At 39.6% G+C, this 24,821-nt stretch overlaps 3 protein-coding genes across 6 annotated transcripts; 2 read left to right on the top strand and 1 right to left on the bottom strand.

Annotated features, from left to right (window-relative positions):
• The first annotated feature begins 1,787 nt into the window (after positions 1–1,787).
• LOC122528966 lies at positions 1,788–18,051 on the top strand. 2 transcript variants are annotated; one of them, XM_043654647.1, is made up of 10 exons: positions 1,788–2,162; positions 5,465–5,707; positions 8,033–8,375; positions 8,566–8,982; positions 9,571–9,761; positions 12,920–13,049; positions 15,185–15,325; positions 15,438–15,622; positions 16,747–16,970; positions 17,056–18,051. In XM_043654647.1, exons 2-10 carry the CDS (start codon positions 5,561–5,563, stop codon positions 17,177–17,179), a joined length of 1,902 nt encoding a protein of 633 aa, XP_043510582.1. In that variant the 5' UTR covers positions 1,788–2,162; positions 5,465–5,560; the 3' UTR covers positions 17,180–18,051. The 2 variants fall into 2 exon arrangements, with proteins under 2 accessions (XP_043510582.1, XP_043510583.1); XM_043654648.1 differs by lacking the exon at positions 1,788–2,162 and having other exon boundaries at positions 5,447–5,707.
• On the bottom strand, positions 13,392–20,737 carry LOC122528969 (dnaJ homolog subfamily C member 22). Of its 2 annotated transcripts, XM_043654654.1 has the most exons (7): positions 19,850–20,737; positions 19,533–19,680; positions 18,653–19,017; positions 18,482–18,589; positions 18,196–18,411; positions 16,633–16,641; positions 13,392–13,408 (listed from the first exon to the last, which is right to left on the bottom strand). In XM_043654654.1, exons 1-5 carry the CDS (start codon positions 20,150–20,152, stop codon positions 18,202–18,204), a joined length of 1,134 nt encoding a protein of 377 aa, XP_043510589.1. In that variant the 5' UTR covers positions 20,153–20,737; the 3' UTR covers positions 13,392–13,408; positions 16,633–16,641; positions 18,196–18,201. The 2 variants fall into 2 exon arrangements, with proteins under 2 accessions (XP_043510589.1, XP_043510588.1); XM_043654653.1 differs by lacking the exons at positions 13,392–13,408; positions 16,633–16,641 and having other exon boundaries at positions 17,996–18,411.
• Positions 20,738–21,282: 545 nt separating this feature from the next.
• Positions 21,283–24,819, top strand: LOC122528967 (U2 small nuclear ribonucleoprotein auxiliary factor 35 kDa subunit-related protein 1). 2 transcript variants are annotated; one of them, XM_043654650.1, is made up of 5 exons: positions 21,283–22,288; positions 22,620–22,921; positions 22,998–23,540; positions 23,610–24,262; positions 24,305–24,819. In XM_043654650.1, exons 1-5 carry the CDS (start codon positions 22,031–22,033, stop codon positions 24,394–24,396), a joined length of 1,848 nt encoding a protein of 615 aa, XP_043510585.1. In that variant the 5' UTR covers positions 21,283–22,030; the 3' UTR covers positions 24,397–24,819. The 2 variants fall into 2 exon arrangements, with proteins under 2 accessions (XP_043510585.1, XP_043510584.1); XM_043654649.1 differs by having other exon boundaries at positions 23,610–24,819.
• The last annotated feature ends 2 nt before the right edge of the window (positions 24,820–24,821 follow it).

The raw sequence follows: 24,821 nt of genomic DNA, 5'->3' as shown, positions 1-24,821 counted from the left end.
TATTTAATAATATTTTCTATAACNTTTTTATTATTATTTTATTATTATTTTATATTATTTTTCCTACGTGTTTATAATTTTCTACATTAATAAAATTTAATATAATATTTTATATTTATTTCATTTTGTACTTTTTAATATTATATTTAATAATATTTTCTATAAAATTGCATTGTAACGTCGCATGCAAGCTATCTTTAGTCCGAATTGTTTTTCTCGTTTATTTTGGTTTCAAAGGGGTATTCTGGCAATCCCGCTTAAAAAAATCAATTTCTTTTTTCCACATTCTCTCAAAGTATGTGCTTTCGAAAATGTCTATATACAAGGATTTGTTTGAATTCGTAAAATTAGCAAAGTTACAGATGTTTAAAGGGAACGGTGTACTGCTCGTAACGTAAGTATGAATATTTTTGTACAACGGGTAACAAAAGCTTCAAATGTGTTTTTCTCAAAAAATATTTTATTTACAACATTATTATTTATTTTTATATTATTATTATTTTATAATATTTTATTTTCTGTACTGCTCGATTGATTGTGAGTATGAATATTTTTGTACAACGGGTAACAAAAGCTTCAAATGTGTTTTTCTCAAAAAATATTTTATTTACAACATTATTATTTATTTTTATATTATTATTATTTTATAATATTTTATTTTCTGTACTGCTCGATTGATTGTGAGTATGAATATTTTTGTACAACGGGTAACAAAAACTTCAAACGTGTTTTTCTCAAATCCATATTTTTTAAACTGGTTTTAGTTGAACCGATTGACTTGAAATTTGGAGGAGATCTTCACCGGAGTGTCCTTTATCGCATAAACCTCGGATTTCAAAATCTGATGTTCTTTTTTATTTTTTTTTTTTTTTTTACCACCCAAAAGACGAAAAGTACAAGGAAAATCGATATTTTAACTTCAAAATGCTGCCATTTTTTTCAATTTTCGAAATTTCGCTGTTTCCGTGGTTCATGCGATGGCCATATTTATACTAACTAAGATGCACTTTGGTTTTGTTAGTTTCAAATAATCAGGCGGAAGTCACGTCAGTCATTCGAACCCGTTTTTAAAAAACGCGCTTTACCTAAGGCTATATAATTTTCACAACTTTCCATTAATTTCGTTAAAAAAAAATTGTAAATACTGTTCAAGTATGAATAAATCCGTGTGCGAAAACTGCATACCAAAATGTATCCTGGTTCTCTTAGAAAAAAGTCCCAAAGAAGTCCAGAGTACCCGCTTGATCTAAGAAATCAGTTCGACCAAACATTTTCAACTCCGACACTCGAAGAACACGTGAATTCGATTTACGTGTTACTAATTAAACGTTTATAATTAAATTCATAAAACGGTGTGTTTGAAAATGTGTGTATATGTGTGCGTGTATATCCAAGATCGAACCAGAAAGCATTGGTTGCGGAATTAATATATCCGCGTCTAACACGTAACGCTCTCCGCGATAGCCCGTATTAGCCAAACAGCTAATATACAGGCCGTTGCAAACACTATTTTTGGGAGTGTCGGTTTTCTAATTGAACTTGAATCATCGGAGGTTCCGAGCACGTGCATCGGAATTGGCCGCAAAGCGCGTTGCCTGCCTTTACGAAAATAGAACCAACGACAGACTGGCCTACGAGCATGCTCGAGTGAACTCCTCTTTGTTTCACCTTGGTCAGTGACGCTTGGGGATAGCGGCTAATTAGTAAGAGACAAGAGACAAAATTCGACGAAAATTATTCGGTGATAAACATACGTGACTTTTCGTTGACCATGCGACCATGCCGTGGAGTAACCGAGCCTGGCCTAAATCCGCGGCTGCGCGAATCAAAGAGCGCTCCCAAGAGTGGCCGAACACGACAGCCGCGATAGTTTCAGGGAAAGGGTGACGAATTAAACATTGGCCCAGTGTTCAATCAATGTCCTTACTTGGGCGCCGACAGATCAGCTTTGAAAGGGTGAAGAATTAGGGTTGAAGGGTTGCTCCTGGTCGGATTAATGGCGCCGTTTCTGCCGCACTTTCGTACACGCGACCGACCGCGTTGTTATCACTTTCAATAAATTTTTTCCCAGAAAAAAAAACCGGACGAAATTTAATAGTGTCGTGGACAAGATTGCCTATGTATTACCTATATCGTCGATCAAGCGGCACAAATGAATACAGGTAGGTGGACATTTTCTTTTATGGATATTTTCGACCAAGTCGAGTGATATTCGACAGGCGAATAAGTATGTAAAAAAAGAGAGAAGAAAATATAAAATGTGCGCAAATTGATATTTCCCTGTTGCACTCTATGGTCGTAAGAAAGTTTTCGAACCGTTGAAGTTGGACGTTTGGAAAATTTTGCGGAGGATTTTGCTTTACTTAAAAGAACTGTCCGAGCCCCGGAATAGTCTAGTTTATTTGCAGCGGCTCGCCACGAATTATTAAAGAGGCCGTTAACGAACCACGGTCGTGATATTAAGAGACAAATTTACGGATCCGCAGCGTCGGTTCGACGTCGACCTCGTTTAAAATTAAACCGAAGCCGGTCAGTATGGAAAAGAACGTCCTCTTACGTAGACGCGAAAACCGATCCACGTAATCGAGACGTTCGCAAGAGATTCGTCAGCGAGGTTATTATCGTCCCCCCTAAAATGTGTCAATGACACGGTCAATCGCACGTGAATTATCAACGAAAACGCGATTATAATTTCTGATGAGGTCGCGTGCACGTTATCGGCCTTCGTCGGGTTTGTCGCGCTGCTCCTATGAATTTTCATTAATCGCGCGCGTTCTGCACGAGTACACGTTTCGAACGAAGCACTGCATCCTCGTGAGAACCCTCGTTTTGAAAATTTCGATCGTTTTGCGGAGAATCTTCATCGATCGCTTCGACACAAAGAGCCACGTTTTTATTTTATCATTATTATGGATTTTAGTATTTTAATTTTGCCTTCTGATTCGTGTTATTAATTCTTTGCCCTTGAAAACGGGTTTTCAAATAATGCTGTTTAAATGACATTTGAGCACGAAATTTTGTCGATTGCGTTCTTCTGTTCAAAGCAATCATTAAGTATAATATGTAACAGTTAATTTCAATCTTTTCAAAAATTTCCTACGCCATTTTACAAACTTTCGCAAGAAGTAACAAGAAGTTTAGTTTATCCGAATAATAATTCAACGATAATGAATATCGACTTCCTTTACTCTGAAATTTCTTCTTTTTGAAATAAAGATCGTTTCCGTTTTGCGCAGAATCTTCATCGATCGCTTCGACACAAAGAGCCACATTTTTATTTTATCATTATTATGGATTTTAGTATTTTAATTTTGCCTTCTGATTCGTGTTATTAATTCTTTGCCCAGAAAACGGGTTTTCAAATAATGCTGTTTAAATGACATTTGAGCACGAAATTTTGTCGATTGCGTTCTTCTGTTCAAAGCAATCATTAAGTATAATATGTAAAAGTTAATTTCAATCTTTTCAAAAATTTCCTACGCCATTTTACAAACTTTCTCAAGAAGTTAAACTTAACAAGAAGTTTAGTTTATCCGAATAATAATTCAACGATAATGAATGTCGACTTCTTTTACTCTCAAATTTCTTCTTTTTGAAATAAAGATCGTCGTCGATCGTTTCCGTTCTGCGCAGAATCTTCATCGATCGCTTCGACACAAAGAGCCACGTTTTTATTTTATCATTATTATGAATTCTAGTATTTTAAGCATTTGCCTTCTGATTCGTGGTACGAACATTGTTAACTCTTTGCCCTTGAAAACGATTTTTCAAATAATGCTGTTTAAATGACATTTGAGCACGAAATTTGGTCGATTGCGTTCTTCTGTTCAAAACAATCATTAAGTGTAATATGTAAAAGTTAATGATACGTAATTTCTATCTTTTAAAAAATTTCCTACGCCATTTTATAAACTTTCGTAAGAAGTAACGAGAAGTTTAGTTTATCCGAATTATGGCGAATCAATCGAACAATAATTCTACGATAATAAGTATCAACTGCCTCTATCCTCGAATTTCATCTCTTTGAAATTTTATTATTTCTACCCACCCTACTCTATTTATATCTACACAATACCTACATAATTTCATTATCAGCAATTACAAAAAATTTTACAATTCTAGCAATTAGCTAAACAAAAGTCTCCTTAGTCGAGAATGCAAAGAATTAACAAAGAGGTCGGACGTGGGAAAAGTTTCGTAATCTAGTGGTAGTTGATGCGAATTATGGCGAATCGAATAATAATTCTACGATAATAAGTATCAACTGCCTCTATCCTCGAATTTCATCTCTTTGAAATTTTATTATTTCTACCCACCCTACTCTATTTATATCTACACAATACCTACATAATTTCATTATCAGCAATTACAAAAAATTTTACAATTCTAGCAATTAGCTAAACAAAAGTCTCCTTAGTCGAGAATGCAAAGAATTAACAAAGAGGTCGGACGTGGGAAAAGTTTCGTAATCTAGTGGTAGTTGATGCGAATTATGGCGAATCGAATAATAATTCTACGATAATAAGTATCAACTGCCTCTATCCTCAAATTTCATCTCTTTGAAATTTTATTATTTCTACCTACTCTATTTATATCTATTATTTCTACCTACTCTATTTATATCTACACAATACCTATATAATTTCATTATCAGCAATTACAAAAAATTTTACAATTCTAGCAATTAGCTAAACAAAAGTCGAGAATGCAAAGAATTAACAAAGAGGTCGGACGTGGGAAAAGTTTCGTAATCTAGTGGTAGTTTATGCGACTTATGGCGAATCGAATAATAATTCTACGATAATAAGTATCAACTGCTTCTATCCTCGAATTTCATCTCTTTGAAATTTTATTATTTCTACCTACTCTATTTATATCTATTATTTCTACCTACTCTATTTATATCCACACAATACCTATATAATTTCATTATCAGCAATTACAAAAAATTTTACAATTCTAGCCATTAGCTAAATATAAGCATCTATAGTCGAGAGTGCAAAGAGTTAACAGATAGGTCGAATCTTACACATTTGCCGAAATAGCTCGATAGGCGCCATACGCGCTCTTTCAAACGCGGCAATGATTTTGTAAAATCGATAAACAGCCCCGGAGTTGAAAGGAAGTTTCTCGGGGCACGGCACAATCGATAGATTCTCGGCGTGCATAGAGGAGAATTCAAAATATTGGCTTAACGCCAGGAACAACGGCGACTAACGACGATAAGACTGGTCGGGTAAATGTAACACCGCCAAAATAAGCACGCGCCGCGCTAGCAAAAAGACGAGTGTGCACGACCGCCGAAAGTTCGCTCAACCAAGATCATCGTCTCTCGCTCACCGACACGTACCGAAATACGTGAAAATCACGAATTCCTCGGTTGCGCAAACCTCGGAAGAGAGACGAAATTAACTTGACACGGACTCGGGGCTCGGTCAAACGATATTTCCCTTTCGTTTATCAGTTCTCGCTCGCAACGATCGGGGCAACATGTTACCCGGGGACCGAGACGATCGATCGACTTGACGTCTCGTTATCGATAACATACGGTGTGTCGCGGATGGTGTCCACGTCGACGATGACGAAGAATCGGGAAAACAAGTTGCCAACGTTGAACGACCAGCTCTACTACGGGAGAATTTCTCTGTCCAGTGGGATAAAGTGCCGTAACGTCCAAGACGCCATGTATCAGCGTGCCTCCAATCGAGTAAGCGTTTCTCGTTTCGTCTTTCACCTACATTTCCATGCATGTATTCGAGTGCAAGCACGTACGGCCGCGTAACGTTCGACCGTCTTCTCGAAAATCGATTAATTTACGATTCAGTAATTGTTCGTGAAACGATCGTTTTACGCTCGAACGCCAGCAGTCAGTTGCGCAGCAGAATTTTCCCGAGACGATTTATTACGCGTGTTTCGAAGACGTTTATAGCTTACGCGAAAAGCGAAAATACCGAGGGCGAACGCTCCCGTTGCTCCGGGAGACCACCAGTTGGTCGATCGAGAGGAGGAAAAAAATATAAAGAAAGAAACATGGAGAGAAGAAAAGACGGGGGTCGCCAGGGTGGCCAGAGGCGACAGGTCGAGCCAACGCGGAGAGAAACAAACGCGTACACACGTTGCCCCGGCAGATCCTCCATTCTTTCGACGATGCGCGCGTGTACATAAGCGTCGAACGAGCCACAACCGAACCGACTTAACCGACATATAAATAGCGTTTAGTTGAAACGGACGCGGTAGAACACGCGTGCACGTCTCTACGAGCCGATCCGGAAGGCACGACTCGCTTTTCAAGGAACTTCTCCTACTCCGAACGCCGGGAGACGCCTTGGTGGCGTGCGGGAGTGTCTGTTGATCCGCGTACGCCGTCAGTGATTTCCGAGAGTTTCCGCGGGAACCATCGATTTTCAACGCGCCGACTCGCTCTCCTCATTTCCTCCGCAATCGTCGATTCAAAGTTTCTCCATTTCTCTCTAGTAAGTAAGCCTCTCGATAAGTAAGCCTTTCGTCGGTGTCTTTGACATTTCAAAAGCCACCCTCGCCCCTCTAAGAGATTCTTCGTAGAGTTTTAACCTGTATTTGATTTGAACTCAATTTAAATCCGCGTGTATAAAGAAAAGATATCGGCACCTTCGTACGTGCTTGCGCACTATGCACGCCACTTTAATTAACTTCTTGCGCTGGAATGAACGTGCCACGAACGTCGAGAATTTTTTTGCTGCAAAATTGTAATATTTTCTCAGTTTTAAATTATATTTAAAGTAAAACAAATGATAAATTTATTACTTCTCAATAATCTCTATCCAGTGATGTCGTACCGAGTTCAAAAAGAAAGCGACAAATTGTTGTGTACGGTTCGGTCACACGTTACGGTCCGCAATTAGTTGCCAGCGCATGAGATTAACCTCTTGCACTGGAATGACGTGCCACGAATATTGAGAATTTTTTGTTGCAAAATTGTAATATTTTCTCGGTTTTAAATTATATTTAAAGTAAAACAAATGATAAATTTATTACTTCTCAATAATTTCTATCCAGTGATGTCATACCGAGTTCAAAAAGAAAGCGACAAATTGTTGTGTACGGTTCGGTCACTCGTTACGGTCCGCAATTAGTTGCCAGCGCATGAGATTAACCTCTTGCACTGGAATGACGTACCACGCATACTGAGAATTTTTTTGTTGCAAAATTGTAATATTTTCTCGGTTTTATTTAAATATATTTAAATAAAACAAAATAGACGAAATAAGTAATAAATTTATTACTTCTCAATAATTTCTATCCAGTGATATCATACCGACGAGTTCAAAAAGAAATCGACGAATTATTGTGTACGGTTTGGTTACTCGATGATCTGCAATTAATTGCCAGCGTAACAGGTTAACCTCTTGCACTGGAATGACGTGCCACGCATATTGAGTATTTTTTTGTAATATTTTCTCAGTTTTAAATATATTTAAAGTAAAACAAAATGGGCAAAACAAATAATATTATTACTTCTCAATAATTTCTATCTAATGATATCATACCGACGAGTTCAAAAAGAAAGCCAAAAATTGTTGGGTACGGTTCGGTCACTCGTTATGGTCCGCAATCAATCGCCAGTGCAAGTAGTTAACCTCTTGCACTGGAATGACGTGCCACGCATATTGAGAATTTTTTTGTTCCAAAATTGTAATATTTTCTCAGTTTTAAATATATTTAAAGTAAATCAAAATAAGCAAAACAAATAATAAATTATTACTTTTCAATAATTTCTATCCAGTGATATCGACGAGTTTAAAAAGAAAGCGACGAATTGTTGCGTACGGTTCGGTCACTCGTTATGGTCCGCAATCAGTCGCCAGCGCAAGCGGTTAACTTTTCTCTTCTACCTGCCTGCCCTTGAACCGTGAATCTAACGCACGCGTTTCCCAACGCGTTTCCCAACGCGTTTCTACTTTTTTTCACTCGCTGCATGCCGAGAACGACGTTTGCACAGGCTAACAGTAAGTAGATGGGACTCTCTTTTAATATGCACAAGTGATGGAAACAGGAGGGCCGATTGGAGGAAGATAACCGGCAGGTAAACGGGGCGCGGGCTACGCTAAGGCTAAGGTGCAATTCTCTGGCGACAAAGGGCAACAACTGCCCTGTCAACAATACCAGCATCGTCGCGTCCAGGGGGGAGCTTGCTCGAAGTAACTGCGCGGCCAGAGAGACGCCGGCGCCGTCCACCGTTTACAAGACAGCCGTGAACGCGAATGGTACTCGCGCCAAATTTCACCACCATTTCCCCAAACAACAGTCCTCCAACGAAGTCGTAGCATCCGTGGATCGCGACAAGTCTCAGCGGCCTATTCGCAAGTCATTCTCCGTGCCCGATTATCTCCGAGACAGTACGTACATAAATACCTGCAATTACACGTTCGTTGTTCCCTCGTTGCGAAACGAATCTCGAAATAGACGATTCGAAAAGGGAACGGCGGCACGCGTTTACCGATTTTCTTTTTCCAGCTGGCTCGTCGTCAAGAAACTGAAAACACTTGGCGTTTGAAACGAACACTACTAGAGAGAATGACTTTTCAGGTTTCTCGACGACGCGGAAGATCGATCGGAAAACGACCGATGAAGGTATTTTGAAGAGATCGTCCGCTTTTCTGTCGAGTCTCACCCACTCTGCCGCTAGAATCCGTGCGAGCAAGCTAGACGAAAGCCGCTCGGAGGACAGTTACTGCAACGAGAACACCTGTTCGATCAGGCATTCGCCGCTGAGGGGATACCTTTCGATCTTGAGCAGGGTGACGAACGATCTTGAGCCGTTTCGACGAGCTCGTTCGTCGAGCGTTCAAACGTTGCCGGTCGAACGGCGTAGGAGAAGCGGCGCTCGCGTGAAGAAATCCGTGTCGTTCAGTTCGGACACGAGTTTCGAGGAGAAACGCCTGCCTTACAGAAGAGTGGCCGCCGTTCACGAGGTCAAAGTCTATCACAAGGGTGTTTTGCAAGGTATTTACTATTTTCTTTTCTCTCATTCGGATTCTCTCGTTCGCATCTGAAACCGAAAAACACAGACGCAACTCGTCAATTTTGCACTCTTTCTGGTGCCTGCACGCTTTGGGCATCGCTCTTGTTTTCTTTGGAAATCCGTCAAGAAGAATATGCACGAACGCATATACGAACGGACTGAATAAACGAACGGGGGGAGAAAATAGAAGTCGAATAACACGACGCGTTGAAAGCGGGCGACTAAAACGAACACAACGGTAGAATCATCGATTATCGAGAGAGGCACACCACCCACGTAAATAATTACTCTCCGTAGAATGACTCTCTGTAGAATTGTTCTCCGTTCAATGCTAATTTTCGCTAAAACCAATCTTCTTGTGTTACCAATACATATATCCAGTGTTATAATTGATTAGAAAGATAAATATGTCTGTCACGTAAACGTAAACTATCGAGCCAACGAAGGCTACCTGGACAGCCTGTTTGTTGCTTCTCTATCTTATTTCTCTCCCTTCCCCCCCCCACTTTTACTTCTGCATCTTGAAAAATTTGTCATGACAGACGTAAAACACTCGGTTGATTGCGTAGATCGTGGCGTGCACGAGGCGGACACCGCGGGAAAAGTGCCGTCCTCGTGGCAAGCGACCTCCGAGGGCGCATCGGCCCTTCTCAGGGCAGCCAGAGATGCCGACGACACTGCCCTCGAGCAAATTGCTGCCCACGTGCGAAAATTCGGCCTCGCCGACATGGACGTCAATATCGCTGACAGCAGCGGCAGGGTAAGTCATCGTTAATCACGTTGGTTACGTGGCTTTTCACTAGAAGCGATTGATTTCGATTAGAAAATTATTATTATTAACATTGGAAATTATTATTATTATTGAACAAATTACAAAAATACAAAACACCGTATCTGTCAACTTTTTTTAATCTAGTACCTATAGACAATTGCTATTTTGCTGGAAATTCGTCGTGTATAAAATACTGTATTTGTCACTGTTTTTTAATACTTGACTCACTAAAAATATTTGATTTTTTAATCAGGTACCTATAGACAATTATCATTTTGCTGGAAACTAGTCGTGTACAAAAAATGCAAAATATTATATCTTTCACTGTTTTTTAATGTAAAATACTTTACTAAAAATATTTGATTTTTTAATTTAGCACCTATAGACAGTTACTATTTTGCTAGTCGTGTACAAAAAATACAAAAATGTATCTGTCATCTTTTTTTAATCTAAAATACTTGATTCGCTAAAAATACTTGATTTTAATCAGAAAATTATTAGTGAAAAAATTACAAAAGTACAAAACACCGTATCTGTCACCTTTTTTTAATCTAGTACCTATAGACAATTGCTATTCTGCTGGAAATTAGTCGTGTACAAAAAGTACAAAATACTGTATCTGTCACCTTTTTTAAATCTAAAATATTTGACTCGCTAAAAATACTTGATTTTAATCAGAAAATTATTAGTGAAAAAATTACAAAAGTACAAAACACCGTATCTGTCACCTTTTAATTTAATCTAGTACCTATAGACAATTACTATTCTGCTGGAAATTAGTGGTGTACAAAAAATACAAAATAATCTATCACCTTTTTTTAATCTAGTACCTATAGACAATTGCTATTCTGTTGGAAATTAGTGGTGTACAAAAAATACAAAATAATGTATCTGTCACCTTTTTTTTTCGTCTAAAATACTTGATTTTAATCAGAAAATTATTAATGGAAAAATTACAAAAATACAAAAATACAAAACACCGTATCTGCCATCCTTTTCTAATCTAAACAACTGCCACTTTGCTGGTAACATCAGCAAACAGATAACGCAATCTGATAACGTACAATTAAGTAACCGCATTTTTTCGCACATGTCAATTTACGCTTCTGTCATCTGTACGTACGCGTATCATTGGAGCTTTACTACCGGCAGTAACAATGTATTTGCAGAAGCGCGATAAAGGTTTGGAACTTTGTTATCTCGGTAGAGATATACAACAGCTACTTATGCTCGTTAGGCGTGTATGCATACAAATTGTTTCAAAGTCGCGGGAAAAGAAATCGTTTCTTTCACTGGATGTGCGAAATTTAAAAAGAAACGATTGTCACTGACAATATCCTCGTATCATCCTACTTCGTATATACATAAGTATACCGTGCTAATAACCATAACTGCAGCTTGACGTTCTCGGAGTTTATGCATCTGAACTTTTGAACCCTGAAATTATCGTTTGCATTATACGTACGTTCGAGATCCGTAGCAAAACGAGAATAAAACATTTCTTTCTTCCTGAATCTAATTTATTCGTTAACATTAACACATCGTTAACGTCATCTCTCGTTGACGATACTTTGAAATTTAAATTCTCGCGTGTTTCGACACGTGCAACTTTCTACCGACGTGATCGCCACATCACCGCTAAATCTGCCATTGTTTTTAGAGAAACTTTTACTTCCTCGAGGAACGTCGAACGTTCTCATCAATTCTTTGCACGAAGAAAAGAAAGGAAAGGAAAGAAAGAAAAAAACAAGTACGAGTGATCTGCTGACGCGTGTTTGCCATGATGACGCACATAAAGTAATAGCATTTGAACTATCGCGTCAACGTGGTCGCAGTAACCACTTAATAAATTGATTTTTATCGCACAGTCCTTTGTGCGTCTCTCCTTCCGAGAGAAGCAAAGAATAGTCTAGAGTAGGACAGCCTGGCTAGGACAAACCTCTTTTCAACTTTCAACCGGCGTTCGCCCGCGTTTTATTTCCATTTCATTTTCTTGAGGCCGACGAGAACAGCTCCGCGATGCTGTTTCTAACGACGTTGAATACGCATTTGTGTACGTGACACGGCGGAAAACGGAAAGTGGTATCGACGAGAGCATACAGAGAGCGACGTAGAGGAAACGAATGAAAAGTATTGTGAGGGGAACACGAGACGAGTTCTCGACCGGCGTGGAAAATTTAAATAACTCTTCGGTTCGAGACAGAGTTTTATATGTACAGCGTGTCCATAAAGTCTTTTTGCAATTTCAACAATTGATTACAAAGGCAAGTGAAATGACAGATAAGTGGAAGTTATTACAAAATGAGACGTATGTATTCAAGTTTTTTTTTCTTTTTTTGCCTCATTTACACCTCTACATGGGTATCATTAGTTGCACGAAGCACATCAAGACGATACTCGATTTCTTGCACGATCGATGTTTTCCTCGGATGTTCTTGGTCGTTCACTCCTCCTTTTATCGGACACTGTCCCTGTCTCCATAAATTCCTTGTGCCATGCACGAATATGACGAACGTGACGACAGATCTCTTCCATACTTAGTTAGTTCTGAAGTTTCGCCGAGTCTGCAGATCCGATTTGGTTTCAATAAACGATGATACACATTGTGCTTTCTCTAGTCATTTTGTAAGGGTAATCAATTAACAGTATCTTATTCGTCAACAGGGTACGTGAAATACAGTGTGACAAAAACCTTGATAACCACTGAGTACACAGAACAAATCTGACGAAGATGTCTCATCAATTGCCTTTGTAATAAATTTTTGAAATTGTAAAGAGACTTTATAGACCACCATGTGGTTATGTTAAGATATCGTGTATCGAACAAAGGGACATTACTAATCTAAAGCAAAAGATCACTGATGCCATTGGGTATGCTACAGCGAACATGGAGTACCGTCTTGATGTGCTTCGTGAAACTAATAATGCCCATACAGAGGTGTATTAAATGAGGCAAAAAGCACTTGAATATATACGTCTCATTTTGTAATAATTTCCACTTATCTGTCTTTTCACTTGCCTTTGTAATAAATTTTTGAAATTGCAAAGAGACTTGCATAGTTTCAACCAAGTTTTACATACAACCGGACTTTTGTGCCAGCCTTCGAATATAACTAGACATTTCGATTGTTTATGCACGATGCCAGACCGCCATCAGCTACATGGCTGGGAATGGTGCCTCGACGATGCTGGAACTAGCTCTGTCGTACGACAGGGTGGACCCGAACGTTCCCGACAACGAAGGCAACACGCCTCTGCATTTTGCCGCGCAGGCTGGTAAGTGATGATTTAAAAGAAAGTGTTAATTTAAAAAAAAAAAAAAGAGAAAAAAAAATGAAAGAAGGTAAATATGCTGACGAGTTATATATACCAGTTTCTCGTTGCGGTTCTGCGCGTGCTGGAAAACGCAAATCGTTCGAAAGAAGGTTTCTTCGATCAAAATAAAATTTGTTGCTCCGAAGTTGCTCTTTCAAGGACAGACTTCCATCTCTGCCCCGTACAACCGTGTCGTGCGTAATCGGAAGAATGCGGCCACGCGGTGGGCATAAATTTTGTAAATACAACAGTTCTCGCATCGTTAGAAAAAACCTCGGGTCATATCGGACAGACAACTATACCCATAGTATAGTTATAACACACACGTATGTGCATACAATAACGTCAAGAAGCGGACGTCAAATTTTATACTCGTGATGTGCCGCAAGGCGCAAGGATCCCAGTCGCGTCATCGGCGCCAGAAATAAATGATACGTTAGAGTACTTACTTGAAACTTGCTGGCGCGTGGTTTTGCAGAGTGACGTAGGACGTTTCAAGCCAAAACACTGTCGAACGTTACTGTTCCGATTCCGCGAAGTTTCACGACGTTTGTTCCGTTCTCGATTCAAGGGGGCAGGACAGTTTGACGAGCCTAAAAATTACGAATAGTTCGGAGAACTAGTAGAAAAAAAAGTATATAGTTGATTGACAGGAGCTTTTATGATTTATTTTAACATATTATGAACTATAAAAAGCAACATTAAAAGAGAAAAAAAGAGGTCTACTTCACATTTTTAACGGAACTTTTCTACATTGCCTAACGGTGTGTATGATTCCAGCCAAACAGGATTAGCTGCAATAAAAAGGCAAAATAGTTCAAAAGTAAACAATATTCTCTGGGGATTGACGATCCAACATTTTCATTTCTGTGAAAATTATGAAAATAGCAGCTATTATTTTGATGTATCGAATTTGTGCCAAAAATTTCTACGTTTTTTGTTTATATTTTTCGAAATTGTTAAAAATTAAAAAATGTTCGATTGTCAATCCCTATTAAATGTTACAATAAAGAAAAGTTTCACAGTAATCGGTTCGTTGGATTCCGAGATATCTTGCACACCGTTTCTCAAAACCTAGTTTCGAGAGAAACGCGTTTAAAGTTTCAGAATGTCATTTTTCATATGTATCCTTTACTTACTTTTTTTACTTATATCTCACAGTTTTTACAATTCACAACTAAACTGAATCCAAGTCCCCTAATAGTCGATTCACCAAAAGTAATATTTGAATCACACGATTTACACTTTGTAATACTGCTTAAAGTTGTAAACAGTGATACAGATTCAATTATTCTCTATCCGCGGATTTATTATTATACCTCAAAATAAGTCGTCTTAAAAGCTAGGATCTTTTGTATCTTATTTCTAAGACTTTAAACTACTATTTAAAACAAAAAAAAAAAAGAAAATTGATTTTTTGAGAATTTCAAACTGTCCTGATCCGTTAACCACTTGCGCTGGCAACTGATTGCGGACCATAACGAGTGACCAAACCGTCTACAATAATTCGTCGCTTTCCTTTTGTATTCGTCGGTACATCACTGGATAGAAATTATTGAAAAATAATAAATTCATTATTATATGCAATTTTGCCTGAGTTGTACTTAAATATACTTCAAACTGAGAAAAATATTGCAATTTCGGGCTGTTTTAAAGTCTAGGACCTTTTGTATCTTATTTATAAGACTTCAAACTACTATTTCAAACAAAAAAAAAAAAGAAAATTGATTTTTTGAGAATTTCAAACTGTCCTGATCCCTTAACCACTTGCGCTGGCAACTGATTGCGGACCATAACGAGTGACCAAACCGTCTACAATAATTCGTCGCTTTCCTTTTGTATTCGTCGGTACATCACTGGATAGAAATTATTGAGGAGTAATAAATTCATTATTATATGCAATTTTGCCTGGATTATACTTAAATATACTTCAAAATATTGCAATTTTGGGCTGTTTTAAAGTCTAGGACCTTTTGTATCTTATTTCTAAGACTTCAAACTACTATTTAAAAAACAAAAAAAAAAAAAATCGATTTTTCGAAAATTTCAAACTGTCCTGACCCCTTAACTGGGCCGTCTCGTTCCGTTCGATCCAGGGCAAACGGAGTGTCTGAACATACTGCTTCAAAGATGCCCGGACATCCAAGTGGACGCGAGAAACGCATCGGGCTTCACTCCGTTGATGAAGGCAGCCCTCCAAGGAAGAACCAAATGTGCCAAAATTCTGTTATTCGCCGGTGAGCGGAAAGTCTTTTCATTCTTCTCTTATGTTTCTTGCAAAAAGCACAGTACCAGCTCGTGTCTGGAAAAAAGGTTGGGAAGCGTAAGTGTACGAACTTTGGTTTCTAGGCGCGAATCCGACGCTGAGAGATCACGGGAGAGGACTGAGGGCCGAACAGTGGGCCAGATTTTGCGGAAGATACGTGTGCGCCGAAGTGATCGAGAGGTTCGCCAGACATCGACTTCTGGAAAGATCGACTTCTTGCCGCTGGGGTAGCGAACCCGAACTGGCAGCAAAAGTACTTCAGGGAAAGGTAATTGTGCCTTTGACGAGGTATCACATTGTCGGCCGTCGTCGCGAAAATTTGCACTTTGCATCACTACTTTCGCAAGACGTACGAAAAAAAAAAAAAAGAAATTCTGATTTCAGAATCTCCAATTCGATGTTCGTATTCTGAAAACTGTTTCGTTGCTTGCAAGATGAACCACTTGGTTAATGACATGGCATTTATTTTTTAGAAAGAAACCCGTTTTCGCAAAAACCTGAAATTCACTGCAGATTCACATTAAATTGTCTGTACGCGAGAAATCTGCAATTTGACAAGCTAAATTTTATTGACAAATATAATGTAATTACGGTAGCCCCCATAAATAGTTCTTTTTCAATGTGACAAAAGAATATTTTGTTCTTTCTGTCTTATTAAACAAGTATGTATTTAACAAAGGAATATTCTTCCTATTGCAATATAATTAAACAATATCCGTATAATTAAACAACTTTCTGTTTTTATCAATAAAAGATCTTTTGTACTTGATGATGTTTCAGCAGAAAATCTAGCTCTTACTTTACTTTCATTTTTCGTAATTGTACGAATTGTCGATTCATTTCTGTGAAATTTCTTGCAAAAGAGATGTTAACCTATCACCAGATTTCAACCGATCAAGAATTTCATCCAATTTTTCTTCCAACAATATAAATCTTCTACTCTGCTTATCTTTTCCAAAGATCCTGGGAGTCATGGCTGGAAAATATTATTTCTTACTTCCGACATTAAATCTAGTGGAAAAAAAGATTGCCTTACCTTATACTCGATTAGTATCTACTTTGCAATTGAAATGAATTCCTTTTTGAAATAACACAACTAATTCTGCACGGAAATAACTGTTCCGCGATACACACTTTAAACAATCCCTTCTTATCGCAAGAGTTAATGCAAATCTGTGCTTCGAGTTATTCAAGGACGCGCATATTTTCATATCAGAAATGAGTCTTTTTCAGTGGCGCAATTTTTAGTCCTTCTGTACTCATTATTCTGCGAATGACTGCGCAGTAAAATCTGTCTTACGCAGCGGCAATTGCGATGAGAAAAATATGCGGTCGTCGAAGCGATAATGGCAGTGCCACAGAGAATAATGAAAAGTGTTGGATAATGCACAGGTGATGCCTGTTCCGACCGCACCTCTGTCGCCGCCATCTTCCGGGCTCAAGTCGAAGATAAGGAAAGTTTTTCGCACCACGTCCGGGCCAGATCGAAGCTTCTCCTTGGTCTCTCAATTAACCAGCGCTGCCCTTTGCGCAAGCAGTCCGGCACTACCAAAATCCAGCGACGTTCCTCCCGTGGTTAAAAGCCTTCTCCGACCTTTGAGCGTTCCACAGTTAAGGTAAAGCTTTCGCTCTTTTTTGCGTTTATACCAAACAGCCGATCCTCATTTTGTTGATTCTTCTGTTCCTTTCGATTCTTTCCAGAGTGACTCTGGTTTCGCCGCAAGATTTTCTTGAGCAATCGAAGGACAAGTACGCGCCAAATTTCACGGAGAAGATCGAGAATACGGTAGGAAAGCCATCGCGGTCGAAGAACAAAAACAAATAAAAACGACGAGTCACGTTCAGCGATTCATCCGCCGACTATTCGGTTCGGATACACAGTTCCTACCAAACGATCCTCGTTCAAGTACTATTGATATACTAAAAATCTTGTACGGTCATTCTTTTTTCTAGTCGATCGAAATTTAACAAACTTTTCAACCTCGTATTCTATTCCACGCAACGATGAAATTTATTTTTGCTCTACGATTTTGGTAAATATCGCCAGAGGTTAGACTGTACAGATAGACAAGTTTCTCCAACTGAACGTCAACGGATCAACAAGAGTTATCGTTATTCATCGAATCGATGAGATAATTTTTCAATGCTTCGTGAAATAATCATTCACCAAGTGAGCGACGAAAACGATTTTTCAACTTACAAATACCTATTGAAAATCATAAACTGACATTTTTTTAAATTATATTGACCGCCGAACAAACTTATAAATAAATATCTTAGTAAAACTGTCGTATATTATTTGTAAGACGGTTGCTAGCTATTAAAGGCGAAAGCAATCTTTCTTCTTCGGGGCGAGCCAGAACCATACTCTGACAAGGACATTACCACATGTACTTACATGTTTATATATTATACAGTACTCGTAGCAAATACGTACAAAGGTAAAATTTCTATGTGTACATGAAACTTTGCACGTACTTACTCACACCTGCGTCGAGCACTCGAACGTGAGCGTAATGCGTAAATTTTACAACTCGGATAATATTGCCTTCAACAAAAGTGCATACTGTTGTAACAAGAGACAACGAGGTATAACGAACTGCTTCGCAACGCAGGTTTCTATCGTTAATAAAGTTCGTACTTTGCTGTTGAAGAACTGTAAGAAATATATTTTTTAGAATAAACATTAACGAGGCGGCGGAAACTTTGTCTCAATACAGATACAACCAGTTTAATCGCTAGTTTTCGAAATATCAAAACATCAGACTGTCGTGATAATTTCAGTTGATATAAAATTGTCGACTTATCCGATTCAACTTGAAAAGTTAATGCATACAGTTATACAGGTCAGGTTTCAAATTTTCTATTTCGACGTTGCCTGCGGTTTTTCGCCTTGGAAAGAATTTCGTACGCTTGCTGTATTTCCATAAACTTCTCCTGAGCCTGTCTCCTTTCTTCCTCGGTGCCTTTTATCTTGTCGGGATGATTGTCCCTCGAAAGAGCTCTCCAACGGGACGTTACCTCGGTTTGTGTGGCCGTTTGAGAAAGTCCTAAAACCTACACGCAAAAATTTCGCATTCAGACACGTGTGATGCAATTGCACACGTAACGGGGAATCGAGGCGTACCTTGTAAGCGTTTATTTCTCCCCGAGGATCTGTCAGATCTATCAATTGCGCCCACGTTGCCCAAAAACCTTGATGAATCGCTTGATTCCAGGTTGCTATGAGACTTGCCTGGAAAATTTCGAATTTTGTAAAATACTCCACATCGTTTCGCGTGATTTTTTTTTCACAAACCTTGAGATCCAACCATATGGGAGACGTTAAGAAGTGTTGAACAGCCTCGGATAATTTGATCTCCTCGCCCTCGCTGTCGGTAATAACAGCGTTAAAGTACAAGTACAATCCTATCAAGGACAGGTAGATCGCGGCAGCTAAGCCGAGACAGAAGATCCTTCGCACGAAGCTTCGTTTCTTCCTCGGCTTCAGTCTCCACTGTTTGCTGAACGTATCGAAACTTAAACTAGCAGCGACCACCATCAAAAATATCCACGTGCTGTCGTCCCCGATGTAGAACAGCGTTGGATAGAGCAAATACGCCGAGCAAAGTGCAATCCATATGGAACCTTGTTCTCTGCCAATATTTCCAACCGTCCAGACACCTGATCAAACACAATTACTAGACATTCGCAGAGGGAAATTCAGGCCGCGGCTGAAACGTTATCAACCATAAATAAATAACAGAGAACAATATTCGATTCGTAAAATTACTTTGCCGGATCGTGTAAGCATCGGTTTAACAACTTGCGCTGGCAAACTGATTGCGGACCATAACGTGACCGAACCGTACACAATAATTCGTCGCTTTCTTTTCCTTTTAAACTCGTCGGTACGATATCACTGGATAGAAATTATTGAGAAGTAATAAATTTATTATTTGTTTTGCCTATTTTGTTTTACTTAAATATACTAAAAACTGAGAAAATATTGCAATTTTGGAACAAAAAATTCCAGCGCAAGATGTTAAACGTATATTCAGCGTGATATTCGCACTTGCGAAATCTTATCGGCTAATTATGCGAGGCACAACGAACATGCTATTAGCGGAGGTAAAAGATAAATTGCGCCTCGGTGACTTCACAGTCAGTTTCTGGATTTTGCGTTTCAATTTCTTTACCTAAAGCAATGACCAAAGGTGTCAGGATTAGCAAGTGTCTGAAATTAATTCCAAATACTTCGTCCTCTGGAATCGCGTTGCGAAATATCTCGGCCCAAAAGTACGCAACCGCATTTGCCGTGGCGAACCGCACCGACGAGAACGGTGGCTGAAACCAAGCGACCAAACACACTGTTTTAATATCAAATTTCGCCTACGAGGTCGATTCGTATTTCTTATATGTATATCGCACGATTCGATTCCTTCTTTATGGACAGTTACACTCGTCCCATCTCGTGCTAAAAATAGTGATCGTCGATCGTTTTCTCGATACGTACCTTACGATTGGCCCGAACCTTTCCCTTAAAGTCATTCACAAAGTTTGGGTGTTCGTTGGCATCGCGAACGTACGAAGGTATCCTGTAGATGTCGCGAAGCCATCCGAGACCGAGATATCCACCGAGAGTACTGAAATATATAAAAGCCTGCGCGTCCCGTTCCAGGTATACGTGATGCGCTCCGACGAAACCACCGATCATCCACAGCACGTATGTCCAAAATATCGATTTCTCCTTTCTCGTCGATCCCGAATTGTTCCTCTTCTCGGAATGTCCACCACCGTTTCGCAACTCCATTTTCATGTTTTTCTTTGTTAGCACGTGACACTACGTACGTATCGGATGACACATTTCTTCTTCTGGCTGCACGTTTTAACACGATTGATACGCGGCGTATACGCGTCAAGTGAGACAGTTGACGAGCAGGCCAGCACTACCGGCTTTTAGTTTTGCGATTCCACCAACAACTTTGCATGTGCTACTTGCCAGGAGTCATCGTTAATTATCGCGCGGCTCCTCATTATTCTTTCGACAAGAACACAGAGACAGTCGAAACAACAGCGATCCTTTTCTTCTTCTTCTTTTTTTTTCTTTCTTTCTTATGTACGTTTTTACGTCGATGATCGTTTCCTTTGTGTAAACACAATTGGCCGGAGCGTAGTCGTCGGTGTCGTTTCGAAAAGTACCGCAGGTGGCTTTACCATTGTGGTTCAACGCTCTGTCAGATACGCGTAACGGTACTTTCGCAGGACCGTAGCAATAGAACAGCCGTTCGTGGATCCGACACGGGGAATCGCGTGAATCAACAATCACAGAGGAAGGAATTCGTCGCTTGAGAGAATCTATGTGTTAATTTCTTATTAACAGACTCACTTTAGAGAATATATTACAAGAATGAAATACGTGATGACACGTATACTACGATAATAGCGTATCTACACTAAAAAATGGTGTAACTATAACTAATGGTATAGCACCAAATGTTAAAAAGGATTTTTAAGTGACTCGATTCGTCGCGCACAAATTCTTGTATATATCTTCTCTATCTTTATTTATCAACAAGCTGAGACGATCATTTTTACATAAAAACACAATCGAACCTGAAACATTTCAATTTCATAAATAATTTTGATGTTAATTCGGTCTTTTGAATGAAATTAAACGAAAATGTTTTCTTATTAACGTTTTAGACACTGATATATACCTGTAATATAATTTCGTCGATCTCTTTCGTTACAAAGTGTGTCAATTATTTGAACAGAATCACAAACGTCCATTTGTTCTTTCAAACAGACTTTTTTATATATATATATATAAAACAACCCAAACAAACTTGAGACTTTTTTTTAATATAAAAACACAATCGATCTGAAACATTTCAATTTCATAAATAATTTTGTCGTTAGTTCTGTTAAGTGAAATTGTAGAAATTAAACGAGAATGTTTCCTTATTAGACACTTATATATCTACCTATACACTGATATATATATATACCTGTAGTATAATTTTGTCACTTTTGATTATTCATGTGCAACATACCCGATTCGTACGATTTCTTTCGTTACAAAGTGTATCAAATATTCGAACAGAGTCACGAATGTCCGTTTGTTCCTCGTTGTGCAAGTTCCGTTTTTGAATGAATAAACGTGACCAACTCACCGAGATAAAAGTCCCTAGAAGAATATTACCTACGATGGTAACAATTTACGTCACCAAATATTTATCATCAAACTGCATTTTCTTGTATCATGTATTTGTTTAGTGTGCAACGCGCATTACGAGATGCAAAAAGAAAAAAGAAAAGGAAAATTGTGCAAATAACGAAATCCATCCAACCGGTACCTCGATGAAATTTGTACTTTGACAAAAAGTCGAGGAAAAGTTATTTTTTTTCAGAGTACGCCTGCACGTGTACTGGAAATTTTTCACTCGACAGCGTTTCAACGTGCAAAAAGTCGAATCGAAGAGCAATTTGAAATGATAGGGACAAAATCCGTGTCGGCGGTTCCCTCGTTCTAATCGCAAGCGTAACATGGCGACGTGCACGTGCTGTTGTCTACATTTCTTCATGGCGAACGATCGTCAGACGCGTAACGCGTACGTTTCACGGGTCTCGAAAATTCGTGGTGCCGGGATACATCGGTAGAAGTGACGCGTATATATTTTTTGGTGGGAAACGCATGGTAATGGAAGGGGATCGCTCGACGAAGAAGAGTCATAAAGAGTGGCGTAAGATAGCGAAGAAGGAACGCCGGAGACATCTGCGTCGTAGAGCGGCCGCGGAACGGGAAGCGGACGAGCAACGACTGAGGGCAGCACTGGAGAAAAGCGCGGACTATTTAAACTGGCTGGAACAGCGTGAAGCTGAGGAGAGAGAGAAAGAAGCTCGTGAGAAAGAGGAGCACGACGAACGGGAGAGACTGTGGTTAGAGGAGGAGGTGAGAGAGTTTGAAATAAAGGCGCAAAGTATTCCACGAATTTTCTCTTACAAATTTCTCTTACAAATGTCTTTTCCTCGATTCGCGATACCTGCTGGCGAGCAAACGAGCGATTGATCAATACTATCGTGTTGTACTTTGTTTTTCGAGATCGATAGCAGTTGATCGATATAAGTTAAGATATTCCCCAAGGGTTATATAACCCTGAAAATGAAATGTGTTGAAAATGTGGATACCAAAGCCCGCTAGTTACTACATGGTTCCTATAAGCTAAACAATCGAGCTTGATCAAGCTCGTAACACGGTTACACTATGTTTCGTCTCTCTTTAGGTGAAAGCCCAAGAGGAGTGGCAAATTTTGCAGGAGAAGAAGCAAAAGGCCCGGCAACTGCAGTTGGAACAGGAGGCGAAAGTCCGCCAAGAATTCGAAGCGAAGCAAGAGGCCGTTCGGAAGAAGCAGGAAGAAGAGAAACGTAGGAGAGAGGAGGAAATTAGGAAACGAGAGCAGCTGTTGAAAGAGATCGACGATTACATCGACAACGGGATCAAGACGCCGGAAGCTCTGCGCGAAGTTATCGACAGCCAGCCTGGCAAGGAGCTTTGTCCCTTTTTCACGAAAACAGGCGCTTGCAGGCAAGCAATTTACAAGGAGGTTTTAATAACCTCCCGATCGGATAATTAAAAGCACAACTAAGTTCGATGTTTGCAGGTACGGCGATACTTGTTCGAGGAATCATCGCAGATTATGTTTGAGTAAGGTGATACTTGTGCCTGGATTTTACACGCATTTCTCTCTGGAGAAGAATTCCGCGGAATACGACACAGACATCGGCCTTGAATTCGAAAGCTCGGAGACACGGCAGCACTTCCGCGAGTTTTACAACGACGTCGTCCCGGAACTCGAGTCGTTCGGCAGAATCAAAACGTTGAAGTACTGCTGCAACACCGAGGTTCACCTGCGGGGCAATTTGTATGTCGAGTATCACACCGAGAGGGAGGCTGCCAGGGCTTTGAGGAAGCTGAAGGGTCGATGGTACGCCGGCCGGCAGCTTAACTGCGAGTTCGTCAACCTGAAGTCATGGAGGAGCGCGGTTTGCGGAATGTCGAAATGCCCGAAAGGGAGGGCGTGTAATTTTCTGCACACTTTTAAAAATCCGCACGACCAGTACGACATTAAAAGCCCGCCGAGATGGATGAAGCAATTGTCCTCGTCCGCTCAGGAAATTACCAGCAACAAGAAGCTCGAACACAGGTATTGTCAGCGGGCGAATCGTGTTATATTGATTTTTCTTTCTTCATTTTCTTTTTTTGTTTTTTTCAGAAATAAATCTAAATGGGAGGACGACACGGAAGGTGATAAAAATTGGAGATGGTCCGAATCTCCCGAACCCGAGATAGATCATCGTTCGAGGAACACCGAGAAACGCCATTATCATTCCGACGAAAGGGAACGAGACTTTCGACAGAGATCGGCGCGCGACAAACGACACGAACAAGTCGATCGAGACGCAGCTGCCGATAACGAGTCGCCATCGGTGAAACGTCACCGAGCCAAGTCCAGGAGATACAAAGATGACGAGAAGATGAAAGACGACGACGTTCCGAACGATCGCGAATCATGTAAAAGCTCTAGACATTCCAAGAAACATCAGAGAAAGAGGAAGGAGGACAGCGACGTGTCGCCGAAGCGTTCTCGTAAAAAAAGGCGCTCGAAAAGCAGCGAACGAAATCATCGCTCGATAAGCCACCGGTTCTCCAACAAATATTCGAGAAGCGAGAAAACGGAGAGCGTCGACAAAGACAGACACAAGTTGAAAAGTCACAACGAACTGTGCCAAGACCCTTGGAGATGTGGAACCAAAGACGCGCGTACCAAAGAAATTTGCGTCGACGCGATGAATGGGAAATCCAAATGGGACAAGGAAAATTCGGAGAAAGTCGATTCCGAGGGTACGGAATCCTCCGATTCCGAGATCTCCGGCGTTGTCGAGGACCAGAAGGATATTGATAAGTCGGAAACACCGTGTCAACGTTCTTCTGAAAAAGTTTCCGACAACGAATGGACTACCACAGATTCTGAAGACGACGTGAACATCAAGAAGAATTAGTACAAGAGACGACCAAGAGAACACTTTGTTGAAAATTGCGCAAACGATCCAGATGTAATAATTATTATAGTTCCGACTATAGTAGTATAGTACCGACGAATACTTTTTCACATCGAAATATATTTAACAATAAAATGTATTCACACTTGTCTCAGTTCGTTCTCTCCATTACGAGTTTCTTTAATCATTATTGTCGGAAGTGACTTGAGAGATTTGGAGATCGATAAAAATGATTTATGAACAAGATACTTTGACCGATATATTACTTATCGTCAAATTGGGACATGTTCGAGTGATATTTATTTAATAAACGAACTATGAAGATTAAACGATTAGGCGTTTATCTATGTTCATCGGTTCGACTTGTATCTTATACGTATGTACGTATATCTTAACTTATCAGATAAATTGCTTTTAATTTAATG

This window comes from Frieseomelitta varia, unplaced genomic scaffold (genome assembly GCF_011392965.1).
Source record: "Frieseomelitta varia isolate USP_RPSP 00005682 unplaced genomic scaffold, Fvar_1.2 scaffold_273, whole genome shotgun sequence".
In the NCBI taxonomy this organism is placed as follows: Eukaryota; Metazoa; Arthropoda; class Insecta; order Hymenoptera; family Apidae; genus Frieseomelitta; species Frieseomelitta varia.
The sequence above is the reverse complement of the archived record's forward strand: the minus strand, read 5'-3'. Positions and strand labels throughout refer to the sequence as shown.

Coding starts and splice junctions, on each gene's coding strand:
- LOC122528969 (XM_043654654.1), bottom strand. CDS start 20,152: ATGAAAATGGAGTTGCGAAACGGTGGTGGACATTCCGAGAAGAGGAAC. Junction 19,681..19,849: donor AGGTTCGGGCCAATCGTAAG/GTACGTATCGAG, acceptor GCTTGGTTTCAG/CCACCGTTCTCGTCGGTGCG. Junction 18,590..18,652: donor CCATATGGTTGGATCTCAAG/GTTTGTGAAAAA, acceptor GAAATTTTCCAG/GCAAGTCTCATAGCAACCTG.
- LOC122528966 (XM_043654647.1), top strand. CDS start 5,561: ATGGTGTCCACGTCGACGATGACGAAGAATCGGGAAAACAAGTTGCCA. Junction 15,623..16,746: donor CAAAAGTACTTCAGGGAAAG/GTAATTGTGCCT, acceptor GATAATGCACAG/GTGATGCCTGTTCCGACCGC. Junction 16,971..17,055: donor TTGAGCGTTCCACAGTTAAG/GTAAAGCTTTCG, acceptor GATTCTTTCCAG/AGTGACTCTGGTTTCGCCGC.
- LOC122528967 (XM_043654649.1), top strand. CDS start 22,031: ATGGTAATGGAAGGGGATCGCTCGACGAAGAAGAGTCATAAAGAGTGG. Junction 22,289..22,619: donor GACTGTGGTTAGAGGAGGAG/GTGAGAGAGTTT, acceptor GTCTCTCTTTAG/GTGAAAGCCCAAGAGGAGTG. Junction 23,541..23,609: donor AACAAGAAGCTCGAACACAG/GTATTGTCAGCG, acceptor TGTTTTTTTCAG/AAATAAATCTAAATGGGAGG.